The sequence below is a fragment of the Exophiala viscosa genome (assembly GCF_022695815.1).
Source record: "Exophiala viscosa unplaced genomic scaffold EDD37scaffold_6, whole genome shotgun sequence".
Lineage (NCBI taxonomy): Eukaryota > Fungi > Ascomycota > Eurotiomycetes > Chaetothyriales > Herpotrichiellaceae > Exophiala > Exophiala viscosa.
Genome location: NW_026944358.1, coordinates 451,853 through 479,059, shown reverse-complemented (window position 1 = coordinate 479,059; position 27,207 = coordinate 451,853). Strand labels below are relative to the sequence as shown.

At 51.5% G+C, this 27,207-nt stretch overlaps 13 protein-coding genes across 13 annotated transcripts; 9 read left to right on the top strand and 4 right to left on the bottom strand.

Moving 5' to 3' along the window:
- Window positions 1-5: 5 nt before the first annotated feature.
- On the top strand, window positions 6-1,202 carry EDD37DRAFT_658106 (glutathione S-transferase; the record flags this gene model as incomplete). The annotated part of the gene is made up of 5 exons (XM_062818947.1): window positions 6-39; window positions 96-177; window positions 236-270; window positions 326-743; window positions 800-1,202. The coding sequence occupies 5 exons, from the start codon at window positions 6-8 to the stop codon at window positions 1,200-1,202; spliced, it is 972 nt and encodes a 323-aa protein (XP_062669432.1).
- A 407-nt stretch (window positions 1,203-1,609) lies between these two features.
- On the top strand, window positions 1,610-2,035 carry EDD37DRAFT_650640 (uncharacterized protein; the record flags this gene model as incomplete). The annotated part of the gene is made up of 1 exon (XM_062818273.1): window positions 1,610-2,035. The coding sequence occupies one exon, from the start codon at window positions 1,610-1,612 to the stop codon at window positions 2,033-2,035; it is 426 nt and encodes a 141-aa protein (XP_062669431.1).
- Window positions 2,036-2,138: 103 nt separating this feature from the next.
- Window positions 2,139-3,290, bottom strand: EDD37DRAFT_427921 (uncharacterized protein). The gene is made up of 2 exons (XM_062812636.1): window positions 2,961-3,290; window positions 2,139-2,914 (listed from the first exon to the last, which is right to left on the bottom strand). Exons 1-2 carry the CDS (start codon window positions 2,997-2,999, stop codon window positions 2,243-2,245), a joined length of 711 nt encoding a protein of 236 aa, XP_062669430.1. The 5' UTR covers window positions 3,000-3,290; the 3' UTR covers window positions 2,139-2,242.
- On the top strand, window positions 3,215-6,765 carry EDD37DRAFT_631906 (sulfite reductase flavoprotein alpha-component). The gene has a single exon (XM_062816678.1). The coding sequence runs from the start codon at window positions 3,530-3,532 to the stop codon at window positions 6,692-6,694; it is 3,165 nt and encodes a 1,054-aa protein (XP_062669429.1). The 5' UTR covers window positions 3,215-3,529; the 3' UTR covers window positions 6,695-6,765.
- A 614-nt stretch (window positions 6,766-7,379) lies between these two features.
- EDD37DRAFT_650637 (extracelular serine carboxypeptidase) lies at window positions 7,380-9,469 on the top strand (the record flags this gene model as incomplete). Its single annotated transcript, XM_062818272.1, has 7 exons — window positions 7,380-7,570; window positions 7,636-8,251; window positions 8,310-8,386; window positions 8,495-8,676; window positions 8,737-9,031; window positions 9,085-9,240; window positions 9,334-9,469. 7 exons carry the CDS (start codon window positions 7,380-7,382, stop codon window positions 9,467-9,469), a joined length of 1,653 nt encoding a protein of 550 aa, XP_062669428.1.
- A 2,513-nt stretch (window positions 9,470-11,982) lies between these two features.
- On the top strand, window positions 11,983-14,638 carry EDD37DRAFT_631897 (sphingomyelin phosphodiesterase). Its single transcript, XM_062816677.1, has 2 exons — window positions 11,983-13,726; window positions 13,782-14,638. Exons 1-2 carry the CDS (start codon window positions 12,162-12,164, stop codon window positions 14,455-14,457), a joined length of 2,241 nt encoding a protein of 746 aa, XP_062669427.1. The 5' UTR covers window positions 11,983-12,161; the 3' UTR covers window positions 14,458-14,638.
- A 166-nt stretch (window positions 14,639-14,804) lies between these two features.
- Window positions 14,805-16,071, bottom strand: EDD37DRAFT_658103 (major facilitator superfamily domain-containing protein; the record flags this gene model as incomplete). The annotated part of the gene is made up of 4 exons (XM_062818946.1): window positions 14,805-14,959; window positions 15,000-15,189; window positions 15,283-15,858; window positions 15,913-16,071. The coding sequence occupies 4 exons, from the start codon at window positions 16,069-16,071 to the stop codon at window positions 14,805-14,807; spliced, it is 1,080 nt and encodes a 359-aa protein (XP_062669426.1).
- Window positions 16,072-16,523: 452 nt separating this feature from the next.
- EDD37DRAFT_427703 (uncharacterized protein) lies at window positions 16,524-19,434 on the top strand. The gene is made up of 4 exons (XM_062812635.1): window positions 16,524-16,819; window positions 16,870-17,425; window positions 17,476-19,068; window positions 19,123-19,434. The coding sequence occupies exons 1-4, from the start codon at window positions 16,776-16,778 to the stop codon at window positions 19,204-19,206; spliced, it is 2,277 nt and encodes a 758-aa protein (XP_062669425.1). The 5' UTR covers window positions 16,524-16,775; the 3' UTR covers window positions 19,207-19,434.
- Window positions 19,435-19,558: 124 nt separating this feature from the next.
- EDD37DRAFT_609753 (uncharacterized protein) lies at window positions 19,559-19,953 on the top strand (the record flags this gene model as incomplete). Its single annotated transcript, XM_062815158.1, has 2 exons — window positions 19,559-19,739; window positions 19,802-19,953. The coding sequence occupies 2 exons, from the start codon at window positions 19,559-19,561 to the stop codon at window positions 19,951-19,953; spliced, it is 333 nt and encodes a 110-aa protein (XP_062669424.1).
- Window positions 19,954-20,332: 379 nt separating this feature from the next.
- Window positions 20,333-21,427, bottom strand: EDD37DRAFT_666282 (Phosphonopyruvate hydrolase complex with Phosphonopyruvate and Mg++; the record flags this gene model as incomplete). Its single annotated transcript, XM_062819265.1, has 1 exon — window positions 20,333-21,427. Exon 1 carries the CDS (start codon window positions 21,218-21,220, stop codon window positions 20,333-20,335), a length of 888 nt encoding a protein of 295 aa, XP_062669423.1. The 5' UTR covers window positions 21,221-21,427.
- On the top strand, window positions 21,273-23,790 carry EDD37DRAFT_650629 (DNA polymerase IV; the record flags this gene model as incomplete). Its single annotated transcript, XM_062818271.1, has 2 exons — window positions 21,273-21,306; window positions 21,671-23,790. 2 exons carry the CDS (start codon window positions 21,273-21,275, stop codon window positions 23,788-23,790), a joined length of 2,154 nt encoding a protein of 717 aa, XP_062669422.1.
- A 318-nt stretch (window positions 23,791-24,108) lies between these two features.
- On the bottom strand, window positions 24,109-25,757 carry EDD37DRAFT_591836 (dolichyl-diphosphooligosaccharide-protein glycosyltransferase; the record flags this gene model as incomplete). The annotated part of the gene is made up of 2 exons (XM_062814523.1): window positions 25,342-25,757; window positions 24,109-25,268 (listed from the first exon to the last, which is right to left on the bottom strand). The coding sequence occupies exons 1-2, from the start codon at window positions 25,697-25,699 to the stop codon at window positions 24,109-24,111; spliced, it is 1,518 nt and encodes a 505-aa protein (XP_062669421.1). The 5' UTR covers window positions 25,700-25,757.
- Window positions 25,758-25,993: 236 nt separating this feature from the next.
- On the top strand, window positions 25,994-26,859 carry EDD37DRAFT_609749 (NADH dehydrogenase flavoprotein 2; the record flags this gene model as incomplete). Its single annotated transcript, XM_062815157.1, has 2 exons — window positions 25,994-26,125; window positions 26,179-26,859. 2 exons carry the CDS (start codon window positions 25,994-25,996, stop codon window positions 26,857-26,859), a joined length of 813 nt encoding a protein of 270 aa, XP_062669420.1.
- Between the last annotated feature and the right edge of the window lie 348 nt (window positions 26,860-27,207).

Here is a 27,207-nt window from a genome sequence, read left to right as displayed (position 1 = left end):
TCACCATGCGAGTCTGGAATAGAAATAGGACTGATCATGGTCGATACAGGAAACTCCGAGTAATGGGTTGCGGCCCGATCTTTGGAATGAAAAAGGCGAATTCCAGCGACCAACGACTCAATTTCGGAACTTCATCTCCAAAGAGCCTGGAGCACGCTTCCCTCCAAGTCGAGATAGGTAGGGTCGTCTATCACATATAACACCATGCCACAGGCGGGCGCTAAGCCTCTAGCAGATACCATCTGTATGTTTCATATGCTTGTCCATGGGGTGAGTTGCTTTTCCATCTCTCGAGGCTGTGAATCGTTGTTGATGTGGGATGCAGCCCACAGAGCCCTCATAGTGCGCAAGCTCAAGGGCCTGGAGTCGATCATCTCGGTCACATCGGTCCATTATGTGATGTCGTTGACCGACTCCTGGCGGTTCTGCACACCGGAAGACAACCTCCCTATGGATGACTGCACGCCAGACCCGCTTCATCCCGAGTTCAAGAGGCTCAAGCAATTGTATCTGCACGCCAACCCAGATTACCAGGGCCGCTTCTCAGTTCCAGTTCTGTGGGACAAGAAACTCGAGACTATCGTCAGCAACGAAAGCAGCGAGATTATTCGCATGTTATACACCGAGTTCGATGAGTTTTTGCCCCAAGACAAACGTGCCGTCGACTTGTACCCGGAACACTTGAGGAATAAGATCGACGAGGTAAATGAGTGGACGTATGACAATGTCAACAATGGCGTCTAGTAAGAAGCCACCCTTTCCTGCTCTTACCGTGGTCTTGACTGACTCAGCACAACAGTAAATGTGGCATCGCGAAAACGCAGTCGGCATATCATGATGCAGTAACTAACCTTTTCACTCATCTCAGATACGTCGAAGCTCACCTGGAAGGCCAGAGTGGTCCCTACTACTTTGGCTCGACCATCACTGAAGCCGATATCCGACTATACGTGACGATCGTCCGATTCGACCCGGTGTATGTCTCGCTCTTCAAGACGAACAGAGGTATGATTCGTTTTGACTACCCACATATCCACGGATGGCTCCTCAATTTGTACTGGAATGTGAAAGCCTTCAGCGACACCACCAGCTTTGAGCATATCAAGAACCATTATTTCATGAGTCTGACTATGTTGAATCCGAATGGGATTGTGCCGGATGGGCCTGTGCCGGATATCTTGCCATTGGAAGATTTGTGGTAGACAATGCGTACTGGTGATGTTGAGCAGCGTTGATCAGTATGACATTTGTGATTCGAAAGTCTCAACCTTTATGTGCACTGGGAGCAACATGTATATATGTCTGGGGAATAGCTAGGAGTGGAAAAGGTTTGCGGAGATGGAAATGGAAGCCGCAGACCTCGGGGAGACTCCTAATGAACAATGACGTCAAGTGACAGTGAAATGAGATACAATGCTCGAAATGACGACTGGGTGATCATCTCGCGTGCTTCTGCATGACTCTCGAGACTTTCCCGTCTTCACGACTGGTCTTCTCTCTAAACAGACCCTGCCTAAGACAAATACAGCTCTCCTATCCCTATCGGTCTGCACACCTTTGTCGGCCTCATCTTCGAGCAAGAATTCCCTTGACAGCTCCAACCCTCAACATGTCACCTTCAACACTCCTCCGGTTCTCACGCAATGTGAACCTCACTCGCACAGTCCTCAGAACTCAAGTCAGGATTCAATCCAACGTCCGACCACTCTCGACTTCCCCTTATCGTTTTGCCTCCCGCGAAGACCCCGAAGAAAACAAACATCCGCAACGAGAAACGCAGCTGGATCGCGAGAAGATGAATCCCGAGGCAAACGAGTACGCAAAGTCAAGCTCAGATGATAGTGCGGCGAAGAACGAGGACGCTGCTTTCGATCCTGACATTACCGATCCAGAAGAGGCAAGAAAGAAGGCAGGCGAAGGCAACGACGTCAACCCGCTAGATTCTAGTCCAGCAAATCCTGATATCAGCTCAGGGACAGCAGAAGAGCAGGGAGGCTCGAAGAAGAAGGTGTCGGAAGGCGGCGGTGGCAGGTAATATAGTGGTGATCCTTGGAAGACATGGCTGAAGCGTCTCAACCATGTTACGTCATCAAGCCATTCAGCGTCGAAACACGAAGTCAGGTCATCCACGGAAGTGATGGGACTGTACATACAAGAGCCAACGGAGAGTCAAAGCAGTCTTGCAGCGAATATCAAGGGTATCAATGTTGCAGTTCGTCATCTCCACATCCATCATCCTGACTCAAGATGGCTCCTTCCATTCTTTAGCCCCAAGCTGGAGGATGTCCTTTTGACCCAAAATCCAGACCTTTTCTTTAATCTCGCCTTTTTCAACCTTGATCGCCGCTGAGATAGCAGCTTTTGCAATTGCGTCTGCGTCCTGGGCCCAGGAGTCTCTCATCGAGCTATGTACGCGGCCGAATGCGGATGCCATAAATCGTGCGAAAGCTTCCGCTGGACGGCTTTCTTGCCTGTCTCCGAGGATCAATCCCGGACGCAGGATAATTGTGTGGTCGAACCCAAGCTCTTTGACGTGCTCCTCGATCTGGCCTTTCATCTTCGGGTAGGCAAAGTACGCATTCGGGTCTGCTCCGCCGCCAGAGATCAGAACATAAGTCTTGGTCCCTGCTTCTTTAGCCGCTTTGGCGAGCTCAATGTTCAGGTCATGTTCGAGTTTGTATTGCTTGTCAAATCCACCTGCGGCAGCACGGGTGGTTGCCAGAGCGCAGAACAGGACGGAGGGAGTGGGAGAGAGCGAGGAGACCTGAGAGACCCATTTCGACGTATCTTGCTCCACGATTTCTTTGACCGGAACACGGGCGTCGGTTGCAGCTGGAGGGGAGCGTCGCGCGATAATGTCAACGTTGGAGAATTGAGATGTGCCAGCTCGCAGCGTTGATAGGATGTGGGATCCCTACGGGTCATCAGATAGTCAACGAGCATGAATACGAGGCGCTTACCACAAGCCCTGTAGAGCCAAGAATAAGTGCTGTAGCCATCCCGCGCTGAATGAGATTTTGGTAAAGTCAATCGGCCAGAGAGAACGTAGTCGACAATAATTAGTCTCTTGGTATGATACAAAATGTACCTCGAATCGCTACTGCCACAGAGTCATCACATCACAGAAACTCTTTACGGAAAACACATGTACAAGTACCTATCGATTGATGCCGCGTGCTCCCGGGGCCTGCTTGGCTGTTTTGAAACTCGCGCAGCCTCGGTGGACCGCGGAGTTCTTCAGCCTCGTTCAGCCTCGACCCGCATCCGATCTTCTCCAATTCTCAATACTGCTAGCGTCGATCACGCAATTTTTTTGGTTGACGGCAACACTCTGTCGGCGCAGAGCCGGCCCAGAACACAGCAAAATGGAGTGGCTAGCCGGCGAGATCGGCCTTCTGGGGGTCATGGACCTAAATAAATTATTTCTGGACGAGATTTCTTCGTCCTCATACCCTTCGCGTCGTCCTTACACGTCGCCACGAGAACATCCCAGCTATACGCAAATACAGCACTGGGACCTCAGACAAGAATGGCTCCTTCACAAAGCCCGCCTTTCGGCCAATTGCTGCCTCTGTCCTCAGTCGCTGGCCCTACCTACGTGACGGCTCAGACTCTCGTTCAGCAGGTAGCCTACACCCTGTCTGACAAGATCTTCTCCTACTCTCCCGAGTCCTTCGATCTCGATGTCGCTGCGAAAGCATGGGCGGAGTCACAAGAGCAAAATGCCAACGGGTACTCTACTGCGGTCCAGTCTATGCAGATCAGAAACGGTGCGGGAGCAATTGCTCTTGGTTACATGTTTTCCAAAGACTTTGACCTGAAGAAGAGGCACATTCCTCAAGGACTGCTTGCTCCGTCTTCTGCTCTGACTTTCCTCAAGCCGGTCCTGGATCAGCTGTCGCTCCTCTACTCCGTCAGCAACCCATTCGTCGCTCACATCGCGGCCTTGGACTACGAAGGCAAGAAGGATGGCGGCTTGGTGGTGGACTACGCAGCAGCATTGTCGACCGCTGAGGACCTCGGTTTGGGCCTGGTCTCGTCCCTGTCCGCACACGAGGTGCAACACATGTCCCTCTTTGCCACTCTGCTCGCCCAGGACCTCCCCGCGCTACATGTCTACGATGGTCTGAGAATAGCCAGAGATACTACACGAGTCATTGATGTACTTGACAATTCAGGTCTTGGAGCTGCATATCAATCTGTGCTCAAGTCGCTGTCTGACGAGGACCGAAAACATTTGAGCGCTGAGGGCAAGGCTCTGAAGACCCTTCGGGCCGTCAATGAAGAGCTTGGAACCGACTACAAGCCATTCGAGTACTCTGGTCATGAAGAGGCTGAAGTTGTCCTCGTGACTTTCGGTTCTGTGGAGTCTTCGTTGGCAGCTCAAGCGGCCACCGCCCTGGCTCAATCCGGTAGCAGGGTTGGAGCTATCAATGTGAGATTGTATCGACCTTTCGCGGATGAACAGTTCCTAAGACTGCTTCCACACGGTGTCAAAGTCATTGGAGTCTTGGGACAGGTCGTCGATGCTCAGGCTATGCAGGAAGCTGGTGTTCATTCTCAGCTCTACGAGGACGTTCTGGCTACAGTAGCATACGGCATCGCAGCGCACAGCACACCCGAGGTCCGCGAGCTGAAATATGCTCGTGCTGAACGATGGGTTCCTTCGTCAATCTCAGCCCTCTTCCAGTCGCTCCTTGGTAAGACTGCCGACGATCAAGGCATCACCACTTTCCTGGATGAGTCAGTGCAGCAATACACTTTCTGGAATGTCGATGACGCGCCTTCGACCTCGGCAGCGACCTACCTCGCCCAGGCTTTAGCTAAAGATTCTGCACAGAATGTCACTGTCAACACCACTCACGACAACCTCAAGCAGGGTGGTGTGCACAGAATCGATATCCGGAAGTCTCCTAAGAGCGTAGATGCACCATATCCTGTCAGCTCAGCGAACACTGCTGTTGTTACAGATGTGAAGCTTCTGGACAAGATTGACGTGCTCAAGTCTGTTCAACAAGGTGGAAACCTCATCGTCTTGCTACCCGGCGTAAAAGACGAAGACGTCGAGAAGAAACTACCGGCAGCTTTCAAGAAAGCTGTTGCCGAGAATGGAGCCGCCTTGTATTTGATCGATCCCGAGAAAACGGCAGTCGAAACCGAAGATTCCGATCTCGCGTCTTTGATTCTGCAGACCGCCTTTCTCCGTATCGCCCTTGGCAAATCCGAGGAGATCGGTCTGCAAAAGCTTGCCAATGCCAACAGTGATATTAAGACTTTGGAGCAAGTTGCAGCCGATTTGGAAAAGACGCTGCGTAAGATTGAGGTTCCGAAAGATTGGGCTGAGCTGGAAGTAGAAGAAACCAAGGTGCACCTGCCTTCGGACGTCTCTGCAAACAGCTTCGCATCCTTTGACAAGACTGAAGAAGAACCACCATCCCTCCTGCGCAGCTGGCAGAAGGCCGCCAAGGGTCTCCTGTTCAAGGAGGCTTTTAACACTGAAAGTGCTCTCCGACCCGATCTGCCGGCCAAGACCTTTACTGTTCATGTGAAGGAGAATCGCCGCCTGACGCCACTGACCTACGACCGAAACATCTTCCATATCGAATTCGACCTTGGCACGTCAGGTCTCAAATATGACATCGGCGAAGCCCTCGGCATCCACGCGGAAAATGACCATGACCAAGTCGTGGAATTTATCAAGTGGTATGGGCTCAACGCTGATGACGTGGTCGAAGTCCAAGCCAGGGACGATTCATCTGTGTTTGAGAACCGCACCATCTACCAATCATTGATTCAGAATGTCGACATTTTTGGAAGACCACCAAAGAAATTCTACGAAGCGCTGGCAGAATTCGCCGATGACGAGAAGGAGAAGCAGAACCTTCTGACTCTGGCTGGACCAGAAGGTTTCAAGGAGTTCACGAGACGTGCCGAAGTCGATACTGTCACGTACGCCGATGTCCTCCTGGAGTTCCCGTCTGCGCATCCTTCTTTCCACGATATAGTGCGCATTGTTGCCCCTATGAAGCGTCGGGAATACTCCATCGCTTCATGCCAAGCTGTCACACCGACATCGGTGGCACTTATGATCGTTGTTGTGAACTGGGTTGATCCCAAGGGACGCGACCGCTTTGGCCAGGCCACCAAGTACTTGGGCCACCTGAAAGTGGGCTCCCCAGTGACTGTCAGTGTCAAGCCGTCGGTCATGAAGCTGCCTCCTAAGTCGACGCAGCCCATCATCATGGCCGGTCTCGGTACTGGTCTTGCTCCGTTCAGAGCCTTCGTCCAACACCGAGCCATGGAGAAGGCTCAGGGCAAGGAGATTGGAGCTGTGCTTTTGTATATGGGATCTCGACACCAGCGTGAAGAGTACTGCTATGGTGAGGAATGGGAAGCATATCAGGCTGCCGGCGTCATCACCCTCCTTGGACGAGCTTTCAGTCGAGATCAACCCCAGAAGATTTATATTCAGGACAAAATGCGCCAAACGATCGACGACATTGTCAAGGCCTACATCAAGGAAGACGGTGCTTTCTACCTTTGCGGTCCTACGTGGCCTGTTCCTGATGTCACCAACGTCCTCGAAGAAGCCATTTCTCGAGAGGCAAAGGCGAGTGGTGCTAAGAAGGTGGATCCCAGCAGAGAGATTATGAAGTTGAAGGACGAAGGTCGATATGTGCTTGAAGTCTACTAGACCTTGCCCGAAAAGTTACATAACAAATGAGCTTGCATATACTAGAACATGAATGTCTTTCAACCTACTACTCTGGACGTCCTATTATCTTCTGCAGGAAGTGTCGTCTGCTAGTTGACCTTTGGAGTAGCATTCGCCCACGTGACCATACTTCCTTGTTGATGTCGCCATCGTACATGTGCGACTATATTTGCCTTTTGTTTATCTACCAGGTATCGAAGCTCTTCCTAGCTTTGCCGATCTAACTTTAAGGCCCCTCTCCACCATGGACGGCTCCGCAAATGCAACCCTGGGGGCCTTTCATGTCCTACCGCTTGATGAAGAACCGGCTGCTTGTGGAAGGTAGCTGTCATACGACCACAGCGACCAATAAACATGTCTGCGTCTCACAGATAAGTTAAGCTACACATCAAGCTCACGCAACCTCGCAGTCATCCCATCCGCAAGCTTTCCGTGCCGGCCATGGCACGCCATAGAGAGCTTGTCGTGCCTGACACTAGCTTGGATGGTTGTGTGAGTACCACTTGTGTATGTGCACAAAGGTAGGTAGCGTCCTGCAGCAAGAGGTGCTCGACAAGGTTTATAAATCAGGCGGGATTGCAACCTCAAGATATAAGCTGCTTGCTTGTCATTCTGACACCTCAGACATAGACGGCCAACTTGCACAAGTCTTCTTATTGTTACGATGAAGCGTTTCGGCGTCTTTGCAACCGCTGTAGCTGCCTTGGCTGGTTTGACTACAGCTCAAGTCGGCCCTCTGTCAACCGACGGACGTCCGACAACTTACTATCCTCAGAATTTCACTCAGCTGATTGACCACTACCCGCACAGCCCTCGCTATGCTCCCAATGATGTTAATGGCACTTTCACCCAAAGGTAAACTCATATATGTCACCTTCATGTGCAGCATGGGCACAATTATAACTGATTATTGGTGCCAGGTATTTCATCGACAACACCTATTATGAACCCGGTGGACCCATATTTCTGTACATTGGAGGCGAGACTTCCGGCGAGTCCCGCTTTTCCAATCTTCAGACAGGAATCATCCAGATCCTGATGAACGCCACCAATGGCCTTGGTATCATCCTGGAAAACAGATACTACGGAGAGAGCTGGCCATACGAGAACTCAAGCACAGACAATCTACGATATCTGACGACTGAACAGACAATTGCCGACAACGCCTACTTTGCCCAAAATGTCGTCTTGCCGGCTAATATTACCAATGGAGCTAATCTTTCTGCACCCGGGACGCCGTGGATTTTGTACGGCGGCAGTCTTGCGGGAGCACAGACGGCGTTCTCACTTGTTGAGTACTCGGGACTGCTTTGGGGTGGGATTGCCGCATCTGGTGTCATACATGCCGTTCATGGGTATCCCGAGTGGTACAACCCAATCCAGAAGAACGGCCCTTCAGATTGCATTACTAGGATCAACAATATCGTTGACAAGATGGACTCTTTGATCCGAGCAAACAATGCTCAGGCTATTCAGCAGCTGAAGGAGATTTTTGGGCTTGGTTCATTGAGCAGTCTGGCAGACTTTGCCATGACGGTATGCCATGTCTATCTAAAAATCTCTCAACACCATGCTAACGTTTCTGCCGCTACAGATCGCGTTTCCATTAGGAGGGCCGGACAACTATCCCTGGATATTTTTGCCCCTCCCTCTGCTGGTGCCTTTGCTAATGTTCCTATAGAACTAAGTACGTTATCCCGGACAGCCAGAGCGAGATGGAATGAGTTTTTGGGCTTTGACCCACCCACCTTGATGGGACGCTTTTCTGACGGATCATAGTACATGGCAAGAACTCAACTGGTATCCAGTCTACGATGCCCCAGACTTCTTCGACTTCTGCAACAACATTACAGACCTGAACGCCCCTGCGAATATTACGGCTGTGGACACCCAGTTATCGAATTACACCAACGGATCCGCTTGGACGGGTCTGGGCGCGTACGCAAACTATGTAAAGAACGGTAAATTAGGCCCCTCGTCTCTCCTCCGTCTGTAAGATTACACATTCTGACGACGTACAGTGATTGTCTCGACTTGTCCAAGTGAAGATCTGATCGACACAACTACATGTTTCTCAACTCAGAATGAGACATACTGGGCTGATGTTACGAACTCAGCGTTACGGTCGTACACCTACAGCACTTGCATCGAGCAAGGCGCCTACCAGCTTCCGCAGCCCTACGGCACCCCGTCCCTTCTATCCCGCGCAATCGATCTCAATTATACCCAGCAGTGGTGTACGTGGGCTTTTAGCCAATATGCGAGCTCGCCTCAGGCTGTTCCTTCGCCTTCTGGACCCAATTTAACATGGTACAAGTAAGTAATTCTTTCTCCAAAGGATCATGTCATTGGGATCTAACGATATCCAGCAAATACGGGGACTTCAACCTGAGCGCTCCAAGGCTAGCGCTCATCGACGGCGGCAGCGATGTCTGGAGGGACGTCTGCTATCATGGGCATAACGCCAGTACCCGGTACGGTGAGCAGCAGATGCTTATCACTGGCGGAGGCCATCATTGGGACAGGTAAGCATCCCTCTTCCAAGACACGGTGCCATTGGGCACAAGTCTTTCGACATATTCCCGGTTTCTCCAGTGCAGCTTTCTGACTATTCGAAGCTACGGAATATTGAATCTCACTCTTGAGCCCGACTTCATCAGGGCAGCCCATCAATGGGAGATCAGGCACGTCTTGACATGGATGCAAGAGTGGAACCAAACTCAAAGCAGCAAGAGGAAGAGAGATGAGCTATAGAGTCCAAATGGGGAGTCGATGTCGAAGATGGTGGTGAAGTGGTAATGGTAATGTCAAACCTTACGATGGGCAATGCAAGGGCCAGTATCAGATGTGGACTTTGAATTAATGCCTATGCACATACCTGTGGATGAACAGCGGAGACGATGCTCGAGGTCTGCAAGTGCTCATCACGTGATGATAGAGGATCAAGCACTTCATCATTCTCGGTGTGCTATCTTCAAGTGGCTTCAGGTGACTTCTGGTACACAAACAAGTCGCTGGAGACACGCAAAATCCCTGAGTGCGGGTATGAACGTGGGCTGACTGTAGGTGACTGGATACCTGTCCATGATCAACATGACATGATCTGGCATTGCTCCTTCCTTGCAGCCCTAAGAATTCATAATACACCTACTACCCACCGCAAGAGTATGTGGTTCCTCGTCTCATGTGGCATGGCGCGCTGGACTGTCTCGTACTGTTCAGGCTGGTCTAAGAGATTCCTTCCAACCCTCTTCCCAGCCTTCGTATCGTGCAATGCGGTCAGCATGTGGTTGCGCCAAAGCCCATGTCTTTATCACCTTGTTGACCTCTTTAGCTCCTTCTGGGCCTGGCGGAGCAGTGCTCCGTCCCAGTAATCTCCACCATAGCCCATGTACTCGATTAACGCCTTTTGGTTCTCCCAGTCCAGTCGTTCTCCCAAGTCGAGCGGGTGATTGTATGGAGGGTCACGGAGGCGAGGGCGCACACGTTCCAACAGCATATCCACGTTACTGTTGCCGGATTTGTAGGTCCTGGAAGATGGTTAGTCTGGCATGGTGATGTCGTGCAATGCGACTTACTTCGTCTCGCGGAATTCGGGCACCACAGGTTGTGCGATGTCCCATGCTCGAGTGTCGTTGAGTATGCTCAAGAAAGACTCGATTGATGTTTCCCATTTGGCCAGTTCCTCAGGTGAGCTCGGTTCTGGGCAGGTCTTGAACCAAGCTACGAAGTCGTAGATGTACTTCTGCAGACGGACTGCGTCTAGGGGTGTCTGGAGATTGTTGTAGCGAGATGCATCAGAGCGAGAGTGATCGAAGTCTGGTGGCGCCATGACGAACAGGTAAACGACCCATTCCTTGCAAGAAGCTGTCGTAGGAAGGCTTATGGAGTAGAAACCCGAGGTTGCAAAGCCCCCAACCTGTTTATGAAGGAGGAATCAGAGATGAAAATGCTTGAAACGCATTGTTTTTGGAAGGCAAGTTCGCATTCACTCATCATGTCACTCCTGTAAGTGTTACTGCCTCGGTATAATAGTGACACTGAGAAAGTCTTTCTTCGCCTGACTTAGCTATGAATCACTGAGATCAAACACCTTTGATGTGAAGATACGTCGAATTGGTTCGCGAGGCGGGTCCCTTCTAACTTCCCGACTCGAATACCTATTTCGCTTGCACCAACTCTCTCCGGATATCGAGCAAGGTGGCAGCCAAGCGCCAAGCTCAGCCGCTATAGTCGTGGATTGACTGACTCGGCATTACAGACTTTCGTCATGACTCGTAAGGCAATCTCTGTCGCAGAGCCTGCATGTACTAACAGCGAATGTAGCCCTAGATGAGCCCGTCGGCCTTCTTGGTGAGCAGCTGCATGTATATTTGGCCAGGATATAACTGACCTAGTTTAGATCTCATCGACTGGGACAACTGTACGTTCGTGGCCGATGCTGTCGTGGCCGATGCTGTCGTGGCCGATGCTGTCGTGGCCGATGCTGTCGTGGCCGATGCTGTCGTGGCCGATGCTGTCATGGCCCATCAACTGACAATGTCATTAGTCGTTATCAGAGACACCCTCCCAGCCCCGGCCACCGTTCGCTCCGTGGCGGACGATCCCCGTGACCTGGAATTTGACGATGGAAAAGTTAGCTGCCAGCAAGTGTGCTAGGGAAGACTCCGCCTTCGCCACCCAAGCGCAAGCGTGCACCATGTATCTGGAGTCATTGGTGTCCCATCTGCGCCATGTACGCCGAGACCCCCTTGCCGGGGAGCTCTCAATGCACTAACCCGGTCAACAGCATGTTATACCTGAACAAGAGAATTCAAACTCTTGTGGACCTTGCGTACGTGCCAATGCGCGGTCCTTAGCTGCAGTTCCGACCATGACAGGCACCATCTGACGACCAGCTTGCTCTGCCGGTATGGGCCATAAGAATTTCGATGAGGCGGAGATAAACTTTTCTGGGCGGCTCACGATACGAGAGTGGTCCTAGTCGACCACGATGCTTTGAGGTGTCTCTCTACGTCAAACGAGATGAGTGACGAGCACGTTTAGGATGATTTGGAGGGCATCAAAGTCTTCTGTGATGAGAGGGCACGAAGGGCTTTGACAGAAAAAACATGGAAGGTTTGGTGGTTTTGGTTAAAAGCGCCGAGATCGACGGCTAGAGCTTGATCCTTGTTACCACAGTAGCCAGCGATTGGTGTACGCCCTTGGCATACCTAGGTAGATAATGAGGGCTTGATAACGAATATCATGAAACTTCCTGCCGTCCTCAAAAGTACGAATAATACATCCTAAAACAGCAACAAAACCTCATCTTTACTCGCACTCGACTTGAGATAATATGTCCCAACCAGTCTTCGTCGAATCTGGTGGGATTGATCTTTCATTGACTGATTGACATCCGGAAGGAAAACGGTCAAAACGCCGAAAACTCTGGTTCACACTATCAATGCCGGCAACTTCAAGGTTTGGATCAATTTTCAGGTCGACACTCTTCATGTTCCTCACCTCCTTGGGTGCCCTTCTCGGGTACTGGATGATCCTGAAGCACACCTCTCTTGTTGCAGCGTTCGCGCCGACTCTATCAAATGCTCAATCACCATTCATCAAACCCCCCGTGGCGTTGAACCCGAACCATACAAATATCATTGCGAGCGATGTTATTACACTCTTCTACAACGGCACGGGGCCAGTGCCTGACTATGACGAGACATCGCCAATCCCGCCACCGATCACGCCGTTCACCGAGTCGCAAATCGAGGACTCACTTTCGAGCGAGCTACTGGCCATCAATAACACGTCCTTCTACCCAGACAACTGCTCCAAATGCCTGGCTGCAACTCAATTGCTGCATGTGGCAGCTATCAGCCAATCAGTGTCGGTCTTCACGAATGTACTGATCAAAGCATGCAATGTATTGCCTCTCATCAAATCCAACATCCGAGCATCTTCGTGCGAGTCCGAATTTAGCGGTGTCGCTTCCTTCGGACCATACCTTGCACAGATGTTCGCGAAGATGAGCCTTACAACTGGTGACATGTACACTGTGTGCTCAATACAGTATCCCCTTTGCGAAGCGCTGCCGCCTATGCTGATTGACGAGAGTCTTTACTTCGACCCGAAGCCAGAGACAGCCGAGATTGCACCTGAGCCTTCCGGCGAGACCTTCGATGTACTTCATCTCTCGGACTGGCATCTGGACCCTCGTTATGACATCGGATCGGAGGCAAACTGTACGGGCTATCTTTGTTGTCGCCCTTACTCCCAGAATGACAACCTGTTGACGTATCGGAGTAATGCTTCTCAACCTGCATCACGATTCGGATCTTTCTTCTGCGATTCACCAGCAGATCTGGCGCTTTCGGCGTTCAGCGATATGCCCGACTTCGTTGACATGGACGAGCTTGCCTTCACTATTTTCACCGGAGATATTGTGTCGCACGACGCTGAAGACGTGCTCTCCCAGGCTTATGTCGCCTACGAGGAAGAAATGACCTATCTAGTTTTCAAGAAGATGCTTGGAAAGACGCCCGTATATGCCGCACTCGGCAATCATGATTCACTCCCAACTGGCTACAATTTGCCGCATTCAATGGATATTGACCCAAGCAACTCTAGCAGCAACATCCATCAATGGAACTACGATCTCGTATCGTCGTTGTGGTCGAGGCACTCCTGGCTCAATGACTCGGAGGCAGAGTTCGCCAAAACTCATTATGGTGCATACGCCACGACTACTGCCCAGGGACTCCGTGTCATCTCTCTGAACTCGGACTTCTGGTATAAAGCTAACATCTTCAATTATGTCAACGTCTCGAATCCAGATCCTTCCGGGATCCTGAAATGGCTTGCCGATGAGCTCTCAGCGTGCGAGAGAAGAGGTCAGCGAGCCTGGATCATCGCGCATGTCCTCTCCGGTTATGATGGCAGTGCGCCCTTGCCAAATCCGACTGCGTTATTCTACTCAATTGTACGGCGTTTTTCGCCTGCAACGATTGCTGCCATTTTCTTTGGGTGAGCATTGCCCAAACCATATGTGCTTGCGCAATAGTGACTAATGTGCACCCAGGCACACGCATCAGGATCAGCTGCAAATCTTCTACGATTTCCTGCCTTCCTCTCTACAAACAGGCTCCGATACCGGTAAGCCTTCTACGCTGAGGGACACCACGTTAGTCGACTTCGACAGCCCTTTGCAGGTCTCGTATATCGGACCTTCGATCACTCCCTTGACAGGCCTCAATTCCGGCTACCGCGTCTACCAGGTTGATGCAAAAACCTTCTCTGTCATGGGGGCTCAGACATACATTGCCAACATTTCAAACAGTCTGGCCTGGAAGAAACCCGTCTGGGAGTTTGAGTACGACACTCGAAAAGAGTACGCCAATGAAGTTGATGGAGGCGAAGCCGGAGTAGACTCCAATGCCGTTGCAGGAAGGGGCGTGCCTTGGCCGTCGACGTCGCCCTTGAATGCAACGTTCTGGCACCGCGTGACGGAGAAGATGCTGACCCAGTCGAGCACGGCTTTTGACCAGGAATATGCTTCGCCCTCTTTGCTCGATCTGTACAATACGTACGAGTCAAAATCGAGCTCAGCCAAGACCAGGCGTGGTGCGGGAGACATTAGTCCCGTACAAAAGGTCTGTTTCATTCGTGCTGGAAGTTGGGCATTGGGTACTCAGTGTAACAAAGGACTTGGGAATGATGCGAGAGGAGAGCGTGAGAGAGCGTTCGGGATGGTATAGGCATATTGATGAGGAGAATGAGGAAGGGCATGAACAAGGACGGAGCAAGGTTAATTGAAAGCATAGTTGTGAGTAAGGTATTCTGACCTACCTAGATGTACAATAATAAACCCCGGTAAAGCCAATTTTGAGGCCTGGAGTGTGCCTAGAAACCCCTGTACTTGGCCTAGTGAGCCTAGTGAGCCTAAACCGCTTATCGTGAGTTCCGCCTCAGCGCCAAGACCGAAGCCCAAGATGAAAACGTTCATCGTCAACAACCTTCCGCCTCTTCGTCAACACATTTCCTTTTCTCGAACTGTATCGATGTCAGACCACTTCGAGCCTCGCAGTCATGTCAGGCCTAGTTCTCATGTCTTTCCCAAAAGTCCCTTCGGCGTTGTGAGTTTGGTCAGAAAGCAAATGACGCCACCGACAAGACACATGACACCAGACAGGATTGAGAGTTGAAGATACCCTCCAGATGTTCTGATCAAAATTCCATTCACTGGTGGCCCGATGAGGGCTGCGAGAGAACCGACAGCTAAGCCCTGACCTAAAAAAACTTCCCATATCGCGTGGATCTTCGGGACAGATGCTGAGAGCTGCGGAAGCTCCAGAGATGAGTGTGCCCGAGAAGAATCCAATGGCAATCGAGTACAACACCAACCCGGCGACGGACTCCGCTTTAGTCATACAGAAGATGACAACGCCAGTAATGATGCTTCCGATCGACAGCATGTTCAATTTCCCGACCTGAAATTTCGTTAGTCTCGAGAATGTGCCATTGGACACAGAGAGAATGATGAGAAGCCCGCCAACATTGAGGCAGCTTTTGAGAGCACTTACCTTGTCTGACAGTATACCGGGTATGATACGACCAAATGTTGAGGCGCCGTTGAGTATCGCGAGCAGATATGAGGCCAGCGTGCTGTTGATGCCTCTTGACACTGCATAAGAGGGTATGTAGAACAGCGGAGTGAACATGCCCAGAAACATGAAGAAAAGCGACAGGACTAAAAACGAAAAGTCCGCTTGTTTGAAAGCCGCTGGCAAGAAGAACTTGGTCTTCCTTGGTGGTAGTCGAGCTTTGATGACCACACATGAAAAACTCAAGAGAGGCATTGTGACGAACCCAATAATCCTCAATGACCAGCCAAAGCCGAGGGATGAGGCATTCAAGAGCCTTGACAGTGCTATGGGGAAGACGATTCCGCCGATAGAGGATCCAGCTACCACCAAACCCAAGGCAGCTCCCCGTTTCTTGTCGAAGTATTGCGACACTGCGCTGATCGAAGGGAAAAGCAATAAGCCGATAGAGCAGCCCATGAGGACGCCTTGAACAAGGACGAAGTGCCAATACTGATCGCAAAGGCTCGTCATCATCATGGCAAACACGTACAGGAGCGAGGCTGGGCGGATGATCTGCCATCTCGGTTAGCATGCCTATCCAGGCACCAATTGGGCATGAGGTCATACCCAAGAGCCGTAACGATCGAACAATGGGCCTGCGACGGCGCCTATGGCAAATTGGAGGAAAGCCGCCAATGAACCGATCCAAGAAATGTCGTCAGGAGGCTTGTCGCGCAGCTGATGTGTTATGTAGTATTCTTGGAAGACACCCAAAGGCGTTTGCATATCCCAAGCTGCTGAACAAGACGCAGGCTGCACCAGCAGCCACTAGCCAGGCTTCGAGACCGCCATCCGGCGCTGGCCCAATTTTGACAGGGTCGACTGGCGCCTTCTCCAAGTCAGCCCCAGCCATGGAATCTTCCACAGCTGGCGTACCGGCCGAAGACGGCAGCCGGTCTGTCCTATCTGAAGCTGGAATTGCCATGGTAGAGGAAGGTAAGTCGGCGTATGAGTCTCAAAATGGTAAGATGGCGGATGATGTTGCTACGAGCAGGTTTCATTATCAATCAAGAGCCCTGCGAAAGAGCACTGTGTATATATACATCGTTATGGCCGACGAGGCATTCGATTGCCCTTTGGCTTGTCTCGGTCTCTTGGGGGCGCTCGGGCTTCTGCAGGCTGTCGGAGACCACTTTTGATGCGGAGATAAAAGAGCTTTTCGCCAAAAGCAACAAATCACGAGCCATTCCGGTCAGGCCCCCCGCGACAGCTCGGTACATTGCGGCGCATAGAGCAAGAAATGCAGCTTGTGCAAACTCCGAGTCTCCTCAATTTCCCGTCCATCCTCCGACCTCCATCTCCCTCAAATTGAACACACTCCCATCCTCCCATTGAAGCGTGAACGGACCGACATATCCTGCCTGCTCACTGAGATAGGCAACCACAAGTGCGGAGACAGTGGAAGAAAGTGTGCTCCATGTGCCAAGACTATGACTGAGGCACAACCCAAGCGTCAGCGTCGGAGGCCAGCTGTGTATGTTGTCCCACTGGTGTGATCTTTTGGTACTGATAGAACATCCACAGGTCATGCACTCTTTGCAGAAGGCGCAAGCAAAGGTGCAATCGAGAACTGCCGTGCAACAATTGTGTGCGTGCCAACAGGGAGGATTGTGTCTATGAAGACTACCCTCCATTACGTACAAGCACCGAGCCTTGTGTTTCGGAAGACCCTCCTCTCCAACCTCAACCACAATCTTCCAAATCGAGTTTCGTGAATACCTCAACGTTCTACGAAGACGACTCCAACATAAGCATAAGATCGCCCGTCGCCTCAGGACCTTACTCTTTCACAACTCTTCCGGGCTCATCGAACTCGCGGACTCCCGGCAGCGAGCCATCTGCTGCGAGTATCGCCATCACAACTGTCCAAAATGGCAGGGCTGGACTTAGCCGTGTTCCCGGGACGCTGTCTGTGGTGAATGAAGACTACGAGACGGGTCCTGCAACGTCAGGTGCAGCTGAGCTCTGTCACAGGAAGGACCAAGACGATTTCTTTGGTCGACCCCAGATTCGGGGACGCCTCGTCATCCATAAGTCGCGTCTCTTCGGTCAAAGCCATTGGATGAACGGGTGTGACAGCGTGAGCTCATGGCCCGATGCGTGCTTCTTCCACCACTAACCAAAGATCAGTTTCGAGACATTTTTGACCTGTTCGAATCCTACTTGCGAACAAACCCGTCCAATGTGCTCATGAAAATGGAGACCTGCAAGACTCTGGGAAGATCAATCAAGTCAAACAGTGTTCCAGCATGGCCTACCACCCCCACAATGGATTTACCTCCGAAGGAGCTTGCGGACAAGCTGCTGGATTGTTATCTCAATACCTATGAAACGGTCTACCGGGTTCTGCACGTTCCTACCTTTAGAAAAGCATATGAGGCGCTCTGGATGCCTGGTGTCCGGCCGGACATGTCGTTCCTCGTGCAGGTAAAGCTGGTGCTTGCTCTTGGGGTAGAAGCCGCCGATGGTGACACCTCTTTACGGGACAGCGCTGTCAGGTGGGTCTGCGAAGGTCAGACTTGGTTCTCTGCACCTGCATTCAAGTCACACCTGACCCTTCAATCCCTGCAGACCAAAACACTTCTTTTACTTGCCCGCGAAAAATCAAGCGTCGGAGCCGATTTGGTCTGGATATCTGCCGGATCGCTCTTGAGGACCGCGGTGTACATGGGTCTGCACAGAGATCCGGAGGACCTGCCCAAGAAGTCGCTCTTCGCAACTGAGATGCGCCGTAGAGTGTGGAATACAATTTTGGAGGTTGCCTTGCAATCGAGTATGACCTCGGGGGCGCCACCACTGATTTCTCTGGACGACTTTAACACCAGGATGCCAGGCAATTTTGACGATGAACAACTGATGAGTACGGACACCGGACCAAAGCCGGACCACACCTTCACCCAAGTGTCCGTCGCCAGAGCTCTTCGCAAGACATTTCCTATACGCCTTGCTGTTGTCAAGTACTTGAACGACCTTCACACTCACTCTCGGTACGAAGCGATGCTTCCACTGGATGAAGAGCTGAGAGCGGCATATAAGGGCGTGTGTCGAGCTCTGCAGCAAGCCAGCAAACAGCCTGGTGGCCCGGGTTTCCAGTTTGCCTTTCGGATGGTCGACTTACTCATGTTACGCTACATCTCGAGTCTCCACATTCCCTGGTACGAAAATTCGATCAAAGACAAGACCTTTGAGTTCTCCCGGAGAACCCTGATCGACACCCTGCTCAAGATCTGGTATAGTCTATTTCAGCCTTCTTCAGCTCTATTAGGTCTGGCCAACAGTGGAGAAAACTCCGCGGATCCGGACTGTCTGCAGCGTCTTGTCGTGGGGAGAGGGTGTATATTCCAGGCCGCAATCATTGTTGCGGCCGAAGCTCGAGCACAGCTGCAAGAACAGGAAAGCTTGACCACCGTACGACCAGACCTCCTCGCCATTATCTTCGACACGAAGAAAATGTGCTTGGAAAGCATTAAGGACGGCGAGACAAACATCAAGGGCTATTTATTCTCATCCATGATCTGCACACTACTGAAAATGATCATGCGAGGAGTCAACGAGGAGGACCATGCAGCGTTACTTGTCAAGGCTGCGGAAGAGGCTATGGACACGGTGCTGCCTATACTTGAGGAGAAGGCAGCCCAGGCACGGAGCCAGGACGAGGCAGATCCTCTGGACCCGTTTTCGTTGATCACACCGGCCGACTTTGGGGAGGAGTGGGACTTTATGGTAAGTGAGGCGACGTTGTGATTGTTGAAAATTTTGCTGACCATGTTCGTTCAGATGCCCGATGCACAATTTGGTCTGGATGATCTCGGGCCAATGAGTGGGATGTTCAATGACGGGAGTATGCAGCAGCCATGGTAATTGTGAGAGTAACTGAACATATCGTCTCTTCCTGTCGACATAAAGTACTACAGACACCGCGCAGATACTCGGTGTGCATGGCTGGTACGCTTGCAGGCGGCCTTTCCTACGATAAGATACTCTCATCGTACCTCGGCGTGCTCCGGTACTTTCTTGCAAATCACTCCATGTGACGTCACATGGTTTACGTACTTTTCCAAGCCGATCTTGAACAGGCACCGATTTACTTTCATTGATAACCCCTCCACCTCTTGCGCCTTCTCTCGTGTGCCCTCTCCCTTCTTTCGAGCCCCAGCACCATACCTGCAGACCTTGCTATCCCATCCAACAACTTTGATAACAATCAAATACAATGTTGCAAAACATCCTCCTCCCCATCCTCTCTTTGTGCTTGACTCTCGCTTCCGCCGCTCCTGTCTCTGGTGATGCCTTAACAACTTTGGGCCACCACCACAACAACAACAATATCGGTTACGGCACTGGCGGTGGCATAGCTGGATTGATCATCTTGATCCTCGATATTATTGTCATCGGTATGTAACCACCTCCTCGTATAGCAATGTCACGAAACGGCAAACTGATTGTACTGCAACAGTCGAGGTTCTCCAATCGACTCGTCCAGCTAGCCACAAGCTCCTTTGGATCCTTGTCGTCCTTCTATTCCCACTTGTCGGAATGATTCTCTACTTTCTCTTCTCCAACCGCGCACAGCACAAGTCTGGTGGCTCTTATGAGCCTATTCCATAAATGGAGACCACCGATCGTCTCCAACAAACCTGTTCAACCATCCGAGCCAACAAACAACATCGAATGGTATTGTTGTTTCAAGAGATGACATGAACTTGTCAGCAAATAAGCTTCCTCGGGTGAGCAGCGAAGGCGAGGGAACGATGCATGTGTAGTATTGGGTGGCATACGTCTCCATGCAGTCAGAAATAAGGAAACGAGTGTACGCAGGAGAGTTTAGAAGGATAGAAGATAAGGTCCGCTTGCTCAGCGTTGCTGAGATTACGTCCTTTTGAAGCCATAATGAACATATTGTTTGAGGTAGATCAAGGTGGAGTACAGCCTCGAAATTTGAATGACATATCGTATGTTGCAAATGCTTATAATATATGAACAATGCTCAGCGCAGAAACTTCCTTTCCAGCTCACGCATCGCAGCATCTCCTTGAAGTTCAAATATGTCAGATACTGGCGCTATTTCACCCTCGACGCCTGCAATGCCGTTCTCTTCGACGATCTGAGCGAGCGTACGTTGCATAGCACTGACCGCCGCCCGAATAGCATGATTGCCACAAATGACAAGACCGACCTTATTATCGGTAAGCTTTGCTATCTCATCGAACGAGAGCTGTGGATAACTCGTCGGCACAATGACCAACGGCACAGTCCCTGGCCAAGCTTGACAAAAGGACAATATCTCATCAGGAGTCTTCTGTTTGCTGTGGATCAATATCGCATCTGCGCCGGCCTCGACGTACGTGATACCACGCCGGATCGCTTCTTCTTGTCCCAGGCCGGCGATTAGTGCTTCTGTGCGTGCGATGACCAGCATCGAGCAAGACGCTTTGGCAGCGGCTATCTTGCCTTGAAATTCCTCTGTTGAGACTAGTAATTGACGTCCTCCGGGCCGGAGACTGCTGTCTTTGGGAAAGGTCTTGTCTTCCAGGACGATTGCGGCTACACCTGCCGCCTCGTAGCGTGGGACAGTGTAGGCCACGTTGATGGCGTTACCGAAGCCAGTATCCAGATCGGCGATTATAGGTAGATCCTGAACCTCGGCCATGGCGCGCGTCATCTCAAGGTGAATGTTTGGTGAGAGGACACTGGCGTCTGGGACGGCGTACGAGGCTGAGAGCTCGAAGCCGCTAGCCCATATGGCGTCGAAGCCATAGGTTTGTGCTACAAGTTTGGCTGATAGGGGGTTGTGAGCGGCCACTGCGATTGCTGGCTTGCCTATGCGCGCCGACAACCTCGCACGGAGGGCGTTGATTTTTGCTCTTGCAGCCATCGTGTGCTATGTTGAAGTTCAGCATTTTCGGCTCGGCGACATTCCTTTCAGTATGAGATGGGCTGGAATTATAGTCGACAACATCGGTTTTCGTGCCGGGTTCTCCTGGTGACCGCAGCCTTGCCGTCGCGTTCACGTGACAAGGCTGTCTATTGGAATGACGTATCGGAATGACAAAGGCGCATTCACTTATGTATTCTGTTTATGTCGCGACGCCACCGATACTGTGATTCTCGTCACTGTATATATACTATTTTCTGCATACAGTGAAGCTTTTATTGTCGGTTGCTGTTAGTAGCGCGTCAACGCTATGGCAGAAATCGCGCAGCGGACCCAACTTGATACTCTGCATCTTTCATGACACCATCGTTCAGCCTTGACATCAACTTTGCCGCGCATTTGTACAGGGCGCTTTGTTACTGATTTTGATTATTGAACTTTCTTGGATAGCGATTGAGAGCGTCAACATGGGAGTGTCATCACAAGAACCCTTGACATTTGACTTGAAGTCTCTACCACCAGTCTTCGTCCTGCAAAGCCATCTGCAGTCCGATGACCTTCACAAGTGGGAAGACCTGATCTTCAAGCTGGGTGGCTCTTTGACATACAATGCTACGGAAGCAAGAGTGTTCATAGGCAAGGTTGGTCAAAAGAAGCGTGCAGCGTTCGATCTGAGGGCCAAGGAAGTATGGACTGAAGAGTCAGACCTGCCGGAAGTCAAATCCCCTGAAGAGTCTGAAGGCGGAGAACCTCCTCGGAAGAAAGCCAGGCTCGAAGGAAGTGAGCACGATGTGAAACCCGAACAGAGACGAGAGAGTTCAAGCTCGAGCACGACCTTATCCGTAGCAACCGTGAGCGATACTCAACAACCACATCTTTCCTGGCCGGATCTTACCAACCATGTCCTCGTTCTCAAGCTAGGCTGGCTGGAGTCATGCATCAAACAGGACCATCTAGTCCCGTACAAGCCGTTCGTTGTCTACACCGCCAAGATCACTGCCGCACCACAAGACGAAAAGCCGCCGAAGGCTCTTGCAGACACAGCCTCATACGTCAAGACCAGTCCATCGGCCGTCCCAGCCTCGTCATCAAGAGTGTCCAATGTGGCCAGTTGCACATCCATACTGGAACGCGCAAAAGCTGAAGCCGCCACCCTACCGTCAACACCCACCTCCTATCCAACCCGCCGCCGATACGGCGACCACGGCCAAACCAGCCCGCAATCCACCAAACACCCGCCCAAACTTCACCGCACCACGACATCCGAGTTCGAAGACCTAGCAGCCAACCCACTTCCCCCTTTGCCAGATTGGGCCACGGGACCCAACGCTGCATACTCGTGCTGCCGTTCGACGCCCATGCACTCTCCCAACGCAGCGTTCATCGAGCAATTGAGCAAGATCAAAGAAGCCCGTCTTCTGACACTCGACGACATCGGAGTGCGCGCATACTCGAGTTCCATCGCCAGTCTGTCCGCGTATCCACATAAGATTCGGCACCCGGAGGAGATCACCCGCTTGCCAGCTTGCGAGTCCAAGATAGCTACTCTCTGGAGCGAGTGGTTTGCCTCAGCTGAAGACGATACAGATCGACATATCCAAAATGTCATCGACCTCGACAACGATGCGGACCTTCAGCACCTGAAGCTGTTTTGGAACATATGGGGCGTTGGACCCGAAACAGCGCGCAAGTTCTACTTTGAGCGCGGCTGGAAAGATCTAGATGATGTCGTCGAGTTCGGCTGGGCTAGTCTCACTCGGGTACAGCAGATCGGCGTGAAATACTACGACGAGTTCATCGAGAAGATCCCTCGCGCGGAAGTCGAGGTTATCTCCGATGTGATCACCCGTCATGCCAGACTTGTACTCGACATCAAGCCCGAGCAGGAAGGTACAAACGAGGACGTTGACTGCGTCATTGTCGGCGGGTATAGGAGAGGCAAGGACCTCTGCGGCGATGTCGACGTGGTGCTGTCTCATCGTGACGAGAATAAGACGGCGAATCTAGTCGTTGATATCGTGAGGAGTCTCGAGGGCGAGGGCTGGATCACGCATACTTTGACGCTGAACACTACGAGTACTGATCGTGGACAAGCGACGTTGCCGTACCATGGGAGTCACCGTGGCCATGGATTCGACTCGCTTGACAAGGCGCTTTGTGTGTGGCAAGATCCGAACTTTGAGGCTACCGAGGAAGGTGCCAAGAATCCGAATATCCATCGGCGTGTTGATATCATCATCTCGAGTTGGCGGACTGTCGGGTGTGCAGTACTTGGATGGTCAGGCGGTACGACGTTTCAGCGCGATATTAGGCAATTTGTGGCTAAGACTCGGGGGTTGAAGTTCGATAGCTCGGGAGTGAGGGATCGGGGGAATGGATTGGTTTTGGATCTGGAAGCGGCGAGGCCGAAGAGAAAAGATGCTATAAATGAAATATATAAGGGCAAGATTCCTGAGGGGAAAGACGGCGATGAGTGGGATGATGGGGATACGTGGCAGGATCGGGAGAGGAGACTCATGGATGGTTTGGGGTTTGGATATCGGGATCCGAGGGAGAGATGTACTGGTTGATTCATGAAGAGCTGTTTTGGGTGGTGATGGGACAGGAGAGGTTGGACTGGCGAGACTGGCATATTGGGATTGTGCTGCAAAGTTTGGACATAGGATTTTTTGGCCGTGGAGCTTCTGGATATCACTCAACGGCGAGCGGTTTGGAATAAGTTAGCGATGGGACGAACAATGCACTACATGGATGATTCACAGAATGATAGCTGTCCGTTTTTGTCCTTTATGATAACACTTTTTCTGTCAAATCGCCAGCAAAACCCAGGTATTCTACATTGTGACCTAGCCCAACCGAGACCGGTGCTCAACTATGAAGCGCGAGCGCTACCTCTTCTTCTTGCCAATGCTAGTATCCACACTGCCGACAAACCATGCCACGGCAAAGACCGCCGAGACACTGGCAAAGATAGTCACAGGCTTCCTCAAAGCCGCAAGGAATGTATACTGGTAAGTCACCAGGACAGTGATATCTCTCGCGTCATCAACAACATTGTTGGCAGAAAGCTTCAGCTCTGTACGACCAAGTGTGTCCATGAAAGTCTTGTGCAAGCTGTGTTCGGCGTGGAGCGTTGGGACGCCAGTGCCGCCGTAGGTTTGGTATTGCACGTTCGTAGCGCCTTCAGGGAGAATGACACGCAGCACGAAACGCTCGTACTGGATTCCTTCGGGCATCTTGGGCCCTTCGAGTAGAGGCACAGACAGGACGTATGTGTCCGATGGGGTCTTGGGTTTGCGCAAGAAGGAAGAGAGTGCGTTGTTCCAACCGATACGGAAACTGTATTTCCATCCACCAAAGATAGGGTAGCGAGGCTTCAGCTCGAGGCTGGCTTCGCGGACGTTGTTCGGTCGGAACCGTGATGTCGAAACGTTGCCGATGTCGTCGGTGAAGTAAGGGTCGACGCTGCCTGGTTTTAGGGGTACCTTGAGCTCTCGTAGGGCCGAGGTGCTCAGCTGACCGGCGTTGATGTAGAAGCTTTGTGTGCTCCAGGATACGCGGGAGAACTGGTTGGCCAGTGTGGCACCATCGTGTCGGAGCCAGAATCGCTCTTCCGACGCGAGGTTACCTCCCCAGTGGGAGACTTCGACATCTCGCTCAAGTAAACTGCATACAAGGAGTGGCTTATTGAACTCGTAGCGGACGGTGACTGGGTAGACGGTGCCTACTGGGACCTTTGCCGTCTCGTATGGTCCGTAGTTAAAGAATAAGCCTTGCTTCTCTGGGTCCGCATTCGAAGTCAGTCCCTTTGTGGTTGTGTATTCTGGGACGTCTGCCGAAGGGAACTTGACTTTGGTTTTCTGTTTGATGGTCGTGTACGCCGTCGCGATGTAGGCAGAGAAATCGTACGTGAGGTATTGTTTGTCTTCTTGCTTGATGGATGCTGGCAGAGGTTTCAGCGCACCGAGGATATTGTAGGATATGGATAGAGTTGCGGTCTCTTTGGGAGGTAAGGGCTCGTCGAGATGGATGATATAGTATTGAGTAGCTCTGTGTAGATCAGTGAGCAAGTTCCTATTGCAGGCTGTTGAGGTGTTCTTACTTGGGAGAGTCAACTTGACCGTCAAGAACGTTGGCCAATGCAGCAACGGTGACTTCCAATGGTCCTCGCTCAGCATTCTTCTTGTCCCGGGCGTCGAAGCCCCCTATTCTGCCAACCAGATCATAGTCGAGGGGGACATAGTAATCTGACTGAGGTTCCTTGTCGGTGTTGGTAATCAGAACATTCGTGGTCTCTCGAACGTAGCCTCTCTCAAGGTTGATGGTCCGGACGACATTCGTATTCTCGAATACCTGAGGAGGCTCGAAGTCGCCGGAGAGGAACTTCTGTGTCCCTTGTGGTGTGGTGAGATTGGATTCGGCACTTGATGCTGTAATGCACAGTCCTAAGACTGCGCTTACCAGGGACGAGAACCTCATCCTAGCGCCTTGTTGGAAGGAAGTTTCAATGCAGCATCGTCGTAAGTTACAAGTATTTCAATCTGGCCAGCGTGGAGAAGCGCCGTGTTGACTGCGGAGGTCGACGAATCGCGCTTTGATGCCGCATGTACCACCGAAGAAAATGCTACGGAGAATCTCTTGACTTTGTAACGTACTTTTGCGATCTGACATCCCTGTGGCTTTGATTGGTGGAAGCTCTTCGTACGTCTAGCATTCGACTTCGCAATTTATCCCAGAGATCCCAATCGTGCCGTGGTCAAACAACAGCGCACCATGGCTTCCAAGCTCGTGCCTCAGTTGGTGCGCCAGGCCACGAGGGCTGTCTGCAAGGCTCCTTGCAGACAACCATTCCATCCCAGACAGTTCTCAAGCACGCCCGTATCGCGGAGCGAGGCTTTGTACGTGGTATGTTACGCCTCCTAGCGAGTTGATTGACCGTGCCTCTGACAGGAAAACAGCACCGCGATACCGACTTCAACAACCCGAACATCCCTTTCAAGTTCAATGAGACCAATCTCCGCCTCATCGATGAGATCACCAAACGATACCCTCCCCAATACAAAAAGGCAGCAGTAATGCCACTGCTAGATCTAGGCCAGCGGCAGCATGGCTGGACCTCGATCAGCGTAATGAATGAAGTCGCCCGCATACTTGAAATGCCTCCAATGCGTGTCTACGAAGTTGCGACGTTTTATACCATGTACAACCGCGAGCCGGTGGGCAAATACTTTGTGCAGGTATGCACGACGACACCCTGCATGTTGGGCGGATGTGGCAGCGACAAGATTATGAAGGCTTGCGAGGACTTCCTCGGTGTCCACTCAGGTCACACGACAGAGGACAAGATATTCACCTTACTCGAAGTCGAGTGTCTGGGAGCATGTGTGAACGCGCCAATGGTCCAGATCAATGATGATTACTTTGAGGATCTGACCCCGGAGACGATGACAACCCTGCTGCAAGCTTTGAAGGATTCGGCAACAATCAGTGGGTTTGATAAGAGTAAGCTGCCGCGACCGGGTCCGCAACCTTTAGACGGAAAGCAACGGATGACATGCGAACCAGGTGCTGGTTTGACCTCTTTGAAGGGCGAGCCCTACAAGCAGCAGGACCTCATGAGAACCGACGGAGAGTTGTAGGGGGTCTACAGCGTGGTTTTACTGTGGCATCATCAGGAATAAGCAGGGCGTGGGCAGACCAGTCACGTTTGTGGTCGGCGGTCAAATTGTGGACGTGCAGAGGACTGTACATTGGGCGCCCTCTTCCGTTAAATCGAAAACTGGCCAGATTCTTGCAACAAATTGAGCACAATGAATGGTCACAAGTTGCAAAAAAGAAATGAGGGCTCAGAAGACGATCAGGTTTTAAGTCATCCATGTATCTCCAGCATGGAAGTAGACATGTCCGCTTACGCTCATCTTTTTTTCATCATTGTCCTAAGAGATTTGAACTGGTCATCGACGGCACTATGCGCCTACACCGCAGAT

What these genes read in the sequence shown, in the direction of transcription:
- EDD37DRAFT_427703 (XM_062812635.1), top strand. Translation starts at nt 16,776, where the DNA reads ATGACTGAGGCACAACCCAAGCGTCAGCGTCGGAGGCCAGCTGT. An exon ending in GGATGAACGGGTGTGACAGC is followed by an intron (nt 17,426 to 17,475) that starts GTGAGCTCATGG and finishes ACCAAAGATCAG; the next exon opens with TTTCGAGACATTTTTGACCT. An exon ending in GGGAGGAGTGGGACTTTATG is followed by an intron (nt 19,069 to 19,122) that starts GTAAGTGAGGCG and finishes ATGTTCGTTCAG; the next exon opens with ATGCCCGATGCACAATTTGG.
- EDD37DRAFT_631897 (XM_062816677.1), top strand. Translation starts at nt 12,162, where the DNA reads ATGCCGGCAACTTCAAGGTTTGGATCAATTTTCAGGTCGACACTCTTC. An exon ending in ATTGCTGCCATTTTCTTTGG is followed by an intron (nt 13,727 to 13,781) that starts GTGAGCATTGCC and finishes ATGTGCACCCAG; the next exon opens with GCACACGCATCAGGATCAGC.
- EDD37DRAFT_631906 (XM_062816678.1), top strand. Translation starts at nt 3,530, where the DNA reads ATGGCTCCTTCACAAAGCCCGCCTTTCGGCCAATTGCTGCCTCTGTCC.
- EDD37DRAFT_427921 (XM_062812636.1), bottom strand. Translation starts at nt 2,999, where the DNA reads ATGGCTACAGCACTTATTCTTGGCTCTACAGGGCTTGTG. An exon ending in TTGGCTCTACAGGGCTTGTG is followed by an intron (nt 2,915 to 2,960) that starts GTAAGCGCCTCG and finishes GATGACCCGTAG; the next exon opens with GGATCCCACATCCTATCAAC.